Source organism: Triticum dicoccoides, chromosome 2B (genome assembly GCF_002162155.2).
Source record: "Triticum dicoccoides isolate Atlit2015 ecotype Zavitan chromosome 2B, WEW_v2.0, whole genome shotgun sequence".
In the NCBI taxonomy this organism is placed as follows: domain Eukaryota; kingdom Viridiplantae; phylum Streptophyta; class Magnoliopsida; order Poales; family Poaceae; genus Triticum; species Triticum dicoccoides.
In genome coordinates, this window is record NC_041383.1 from 651,264,180 (window position 1) to 651,270,519 (window position 6,340).

At 45.1% G+C, this 6,340-nt stretch overlaps 1 protein-coding gene across 3 annotated transcripts; it reads right to left on the minus strand.

Annotated features, from left to right (window-relative positions):
- Window positions 1-786: 786 nt before the first annotated feature.
- LOC119365398 (syn-copalyl diphosphate synthase-like) lies at window positions 787-5,677 on the minus strand. Of its 3 annotated transcripts, none has more exons than XM_037631014.1 (14): window positions 5,524-5,677; window positions 5,118-5,233; window positions 4,724-5,024; window positions 4,423-4,606; window positions 4,041-4,255; window positions 3,798-3,918; window positions 3,329-3,450; window positions 2,864-3,212; window positions 2,668-2,766; window positions 2,283-2,525; window positions 1,920-2,022; window positions 1,586-1,792; window positions 1,212-1,465; window positions 787-1,127 (listed from the first exon to the last, which is right to left on the minus strand). In XM_037631014.1, exons 1-13 carry the CDS (start codon window positions 5,630-5,632, stop codon window positions 1,247-1,249), a joined length of 2,388 nt encoding a protein of 795 aa, XP_037486911.1. In that variant the 5' UTR covers window positions 5,633-5,677; the 3' UTR covers window positions 787-1,127; window positions 1,212-1,246. The 3 variants fall into 3 exon arrangements, with proteins under 3 accessions (XP_037486911.1, XP_037486910.1, XP_037486909.1); XM_037631013.1 differs by having other exon boundaries at window positions 1,235-1,465; window positions 4,724-5,030; window positions 5,524-5,676; XM_037631012.1 differs by having other exon boundaries at window positions 4,724-5,030; window positions 5,524-5,676.
- Window positions 5,678-6,340: the final 663 nt, after the last annotated feature.

Sequence of the window (6,340 nt, forward strand, 5' to 3'; positions counted from 1 at the left end):
GACGGCGTGAGGAGATTACAGTGGCCCTAGTGGCTTCTTGGGGAGCATTGTGCCTCCACACCGCTCCAAACGGAGATTAGCATCCGAAAGGGTGTGAACTTCGGGATACATCGTCGTCTCCGCGTGCCTCGGTTATCTCTTACCCGAGCCCTTTACTTATGCACTTTACTTTGTGATAGCCATATTGTTCTTTGTCATATATCTTGCTATCACATAGTTGCTTATCTTGCTTAGCATAAGTTGTTGGTGCACATAGGTGAGTCTAGTTGTTTTAGGTTTTGTGCTTGACAAATTAACCGCTAGGTTTATTCCGCATTTGTTCTAGCCTCAACCGTAATTATTTTAAAGCGCCTATTCACCCCCCCCCCCCTCTAGGCGACATCCACGATCTTTCAAAGGTTCTGAAAGGTTGGAAATGGCAAGAAGCCTCAGAGTCATCCAGCAAAACTCAGGGGAAGGATTTTGTAAATGAGTGCCGGGAAGGAATAACGGCACAAAAATTGATAATCCAATTTTGGGGCTGTTACAGCGCGCTACTGCTAAGTAGCAGTAGCGCCTTATTTTAAACCGCGTTGCTGGTAAGATTCTGTGTATAAGGTATTCCCTAGTAGTGCAAGCATGACAACTTTCATGCTTCAGTTTATTTTTAACAGAAATTTGCCGTGTGTAACTGGAATTTGCCATCCTTGCATGACTGCAATTGCCATCGAAAAATGTCTAGGCCGGAGTGCCAAGCACCTGACGTGTGGCCCTTATCATTTGGATAATATTTTTCGATAAGAGACGCTTTTATTAACTCAAATATAGTATCTAACAGATATACAACATAATAAGTAACATCATGCCTGTGTATAGTTAAGATGCACACAGCCAAACACAGACAGAGTGACAAGAGAAAATAAAAGTCGTCATATTATTGGGCACCAATAAAGTCGGAAAGGACCGACACTATGCCTATGTCTAAGGAGGTGGTTGACCGATCCGGAGATTATGTTGCCATCCGTGTTGGAGAAAAACCTCCCTTACTACCCAGTCAACCGCATGCACCCCATTTTGAACAACCGTTGTTACTCTGTTCGGTGTAGTATGGACCACATATGAAGCCCGTGTATACCACAAAAAATCACCTGCAAAAAAGTAGAGTTTTGGTCATTGAACACCAAATCGTTTCTACATAGCCATAACGACTATAATAATGCTGACGCTCCCACCTTTATTAGCAAATCAATTGTACCTTGGAGACAATCTAAATGATATCTTCGAATAAGACCTTGGAGATATGGCAATCAATTGTGTCATGTGGGCAAAGGGTGACGTAGTTGAAGCTCTTCACCACGTGCATAAAAGTCTGCCTGGTCAGTCCGCTGACACCGTTGCAGCTCTGAAGAACATGTTGAGTGAGTTCTCGCATATCCAAATCCACTTGTCGGTCTATATCCTCTATGTTTTCCATTTTTTGTCCACCCTGATCGAATCATTACAAAGTATTGTTGTGGGTTAATTGAGAAATCATGCACATCTCGAACAAATGGTTATATATAAACTCTATAGGAATTAGTTATACTGCACTTATGTAGATACCAACCTGTGCAAGAACCCTAGATGAAAGTTTGCGGCATATGGAAGAGGTGAGCTCCTCGAGCTGGGTATACTCCGAAATGTTCAGTTGCTGTTGGGTCGAGCCATGCCTTCCTGAGCAGACCTCGACTGTGCGAACTAACAGCAACGCTGCACTCCATTCACATGGTCCACTGCTCTCCTTTGCAGTCCATGCCGTGAACCAGTCCTTCCACTGCATATGCCATAATCAAATTAAGTTTTTTCTTCTTATTTATACACTCCTTGACAGTTTTTTTAACATTGAACATATATGTTTGGCAAACAGTAACATGATAGATATCAAATGGATTTGAGCTCACAGCTTCGCGAAGAGTGTCGGCGGCATTGCCAAATTTGCTGAGGTCCATGATCAGCTCATCAACAACATGTGGTATGCTATTTTCTACTGAATCCATTGCCCCCCTGCATGCACACGCACATGTTATCATTATTGTAGATAGATAATGGGCCGGAAGAGTATTATTACTCTTCCATGCACGTTATGATGATACGTAAATTTTATGATAAAACAAATAGAAGCTAGCTATTGGCAGTAGTTTTACTAGTATGATTATTTTCAGTTCTTTGTAGAGGAAAATCGTTTTTTTTTTGCTTTGGAAAATGAGACAAAATTAAAGAAGTGTCCTACAAAAAAGGGAACAAAGAAATGTGCTGCATCAAACCTTGCTAGATTGTGGCTGTGGCCGGGAGTGAGGATAGCACTGAGCCGTTCCCTCAACTCGGGAGCGCAACCGTTGCGTTGGAAGTAGGAGGAGACAGCCTCAGCGAGCATCGCCGTGCGAGCCCATGCCAGGCGCTCTGCTGCTCGGGTCGGCTCAAAGATGTTTGCTGCCGCTAAGAAGTAAGCTCTGAGTGCGCTATTTGCGGACACACCATACATTTCCAGATTATTCCTCTCATACCACCTGCTTACACATATGTATTGTATGCATCTTGGTGTTAGAATCTATCAATATGATATGTACTACTCCCTCCGTCCCTTAACTATTTTTTATATTATGGGCAAAGGGAGTAGTTTCCAATATATTGCAAATTTGACAGACTCACCTTTTCAGGCCATGCCACTCAAGTCGGCACATTCTCTGGAAGTTGGTGAAATCAGCTTTCGCCGCCTCTAGGTACAGGTCATTGTTGACGAGAGGCATTCTGAAAGGTTGGCCGTGTTAGCGATAAGACAGATAGTGTGTCACTCAAATTACAATCGTAATAGCCCCTTAACACGAAAATAGGTTACTATAATTACCTATAGAGGACCTTCCCAATCCACACGTCATCGCCGCCTCCATATTGCTCCAGATAGAACCTTGTTTCGACTCGTGGCAAGCTTGCTTTCCAGGGGAAGTCCAGTGCGTATTCTACCTCGCCTGGCAAATCCTTGGGGATGACCCACTTGTCGTTGAGTTTGTTGGAGGCTCGCCTCTCTTGGAGGAATGCGCGGCCAAACTGCTCGGCCCGCCGAAGGACGTCGTCCTTCTCGCCGGGAAAAGCGACCTGGGTGGCGCGGTATGTGTTGTAAATGGCCGTGACAGATTGGCTCGACTGCCTAGGGAAACAGAAGAATTCGCCGTCCTTTTCAAATTTCTTCAGTGCGCCTGCGTAGATATATACATGAACACGATCAAACCAGAGAGCAAGTATATGAATCACATGTACGAATATATGCGTGTGTCTTCTGTAAGACTTATGTTAGCAAAGGCTACAAATTTACATGGATTGACGTGGTAGCCGTTTAAACGGAGGAGACGGAAACCCATCGCGGTATCATCGATATCCGCTGCTGAGCACGACCCTGCGTGGCTCAGTCCATCGTCTTCAACCTGAGTCCAATGCCTGTTTAAAGTATATAAGGTTGTCCGTATAAGTTAACCATAGTTTCGCTTTCGTACGAAGAAAAGATACGCATGCTTTTCACTTATTCTAGAAACGGAAGCTTCACAAATAGAGTGATGAAACTCTTTAACTTAATTAAGAAATTCAATAACACTCTGAAAAAAGTCAAATTTTACACAAAACCGAAATTCATAGCACGGATCTCAAAGCAACCGTAAACAGTAGATGCATCATGCACAGTGCACGATCCCATGCACGGTAGAGAAAGCACTCTGGTCAAACATGCGGCAAATTATATAGAGATGCTAGGGTTAAGATTATGGAAATAGCTAGTTATTATGCGTTACCTGTAAGTAAAATCTAAGCACTCCTTGATTTCACTTGTGAAGTGCCTCGATATGCCCAGACGCGTCAACCGATCAACGGCCCATAAACGCTCGTACAAATCCACAGGATAGACACAGGGCGCTGAAATGTAGGGAAGGAGAATAAACAAGAACTTATTTAAACGTTGGTATATATATTCAAAATACAGTCTCTTTTCGAGCATTTGTAAATTCAATGTCGTGTCGCATTATACTGCAGCTTACCTCCCCCATCAAACTTTTTGACGATTTCATCTATGTATTTGAGGCATTTTAGGTCGCCTGTTTCCTTCAAAGCACGAGCTGTTGCTGCAGGTGATGTTCTGAAAGAACCATCTGAACACTTCAACTTAAGCAGCCTTTGCCAGTCCAAGTCCACCATTCCCTCGACACTGTGAAGTAGAGTCGTTGGTATACTGTGCAGTATATCCAAAGGAATCCTACAGTTTGAGATCAGCTGATTAATTAATTAAGTTTAGCAAATTGGATGCATAAAGAATGAGGATTGCGTAGATAGTATTTGCGCCCCCATTGCAACGCATACACAGTTATCTAGCAGTAGTAAATAATATATGTAAAAGGTATAGAACCACGTGGTTATGCGTACTTGCTGAGCTTTTGGTTTCTCTGGGAATATATTGCGTCCAAGGCAGGGTGATCATAAGGAATGTCAAGACCCAGGTCCCTGGCCATGCATAGGAGCGAGGGGAAGCTAATCTCGAAGCCTATTAGCGTCCAGTCTTCTTCTTGTTCGGCCAACCTCCACATATTTTCTCTGATAAACTTCAAGCCTACAATAAAGACGATCCAGTCTACGTAAGAGACTTAGAAGACGTGGGTAAATCTAAAGCAGCGGTGCAGAAGATTTCATCCTAGCCCAACAACAATGAAGCAAGGTACGTACATACCTTTCTCGCACTTGTCAACGTGAAGGTTCCATGACGTCAAGGCCACAACACATGCTAGGGTGTTCATAATCCGGTCTTGGATCAGGAAAAACGAGCTCTCACCCCACGAACCATCGGGCAGCTGGTTTTGAACGATCCAGTCAATGCTGGAGGGGAACTGAGGTCCATCACCTCCATCTAGATCCCCGACAAGGGCGACGAAGGCGGTGTCGTAGGGCGAAACGGTTATCTCGCCTCCACCCATGGAGCTCATCCCTGCTCTGATGGTGTCGATCATGAGGGCAAGCTCGGTTGGGTCATGCTGAGGCTTGATCGAGTTGTAATATGTTTGTCAGTTTAATTATAAGCGCAAATCATCGTGCTGTCAAAGTGAATTGCATGCATGTATACGTACCGTGTGTCGACTTCCACCTTGTACGTCCACCGGTGCTAGTTGTGGCTCTACCTTTTGTTTTCTTGGACGATCTTGCGCCTGTGCTGGGCCTGAGGTTTGAACATTTACCACACTCCCTGGAAAGCAAAGGAGGAAGTCAATGTAGGGAACAGCAGATGTATAAAAATCGTAAGAAATTAAATACAAACGTATGCCTTGATATGAATACCATTGCTATACTAAAAGGTAGTAAAAGTAATTGTCTAAAAAAATAACAGTTAACTATATAGTATTGTTCATCAAGAGAATAATTGACTTCATGTTAGGAGATATATACACTACTCCCTCCGTTCCATAATATAAGAGCGTTTTTTAACACTAAAGTAGATCATTTTCTTTAAAAAAAAGTAGATCATATGTAGATTACCACGTCGTCTGTGTCGAGCTTGTAGCATCAGGAGACTTTGTTGTCTCCATGGCACGTTTGCCTGTCGGACAAAGGAGGCGTTGCAGAGGTTACCGTTAAACACCTGCATCTTCGCTCGTCCTCGCGCAGCAAACCTCTCCCTATTACTTCTGTGTGTTTCTCGCTCTCTCTGCACCCGTCGATCGATCTGTAGTATTTATACCGGAACCCGCGGGACGCGCGTGATTCAAGTATACTAACCAAGTCGCAGGCATGCGTGGAGCAGAATTGCAAGTGACTTCCACGAAGCAACTCCCACGTTACCAGCAAACTCTACATCAGCCACAGAAATCTCTTCTCTGTATTTTCATGCTCAACTAGACGGTTAGGGCATCTCCCTCGGAGGCCGACCCTCAAACCACCCGTATACGTTTGAACCGCACGGTCCGGACGTGTTGTGTCATTCAACACGGTATCGGTCCGCAAAGCGGTCTGGACGCATTTTCTAACGCAAACCGAAGACAAACTATGTGGGCTTTGTGGGCATCCTCGCCGCTGTCACACCCCTCACCGCCCTGGCCCACAAAAAAAATCCACCCGCTTTTCCCACACTTTTCTTCCGATGCACGTGCCGCTTCCCGCGCTGCATCAATGTCAACCCAGAGCACGCAGCGGCCGGCATTGATGCCGCGATGTGACCGGACAGGAGGGCGGCGCTGGCCGAGGCGATCTCTCGGGAGCCGCCGATTCAATGCGGTCGCAGCTTCCCGAGGAACCAACTCTGGCCGCTGCGCCGCATTGAAGCGACCGACGTCCGTTCGCATGGCCTGCCTGAGGC

Bases quoted from the DNA above. Each gene is read 5' to 3' on its own strand.
- LOC119365398 (XM_037631013.1), bottom strand. From the start codon at position 5,632: ATGCAGGTGTTTAACGGTAACCTCTGCAACGCCTCCTTTGTCCGACAG. The intron at 3,919-4,040 runs GTAAGCTGCAGT...CCTACATTTCAG, and splicing joins CAAAAAGTTTGATGGGGGAG to CGCCCTGTGTCTATCCTGTG. The intron at 2,023-2,282 runs GTTTGATGCAGC...GTGTGCATGCAG, and splicing joins CACAGCCACAATCTAGCAAG to GGGGGCAATGGATTCAGTAG.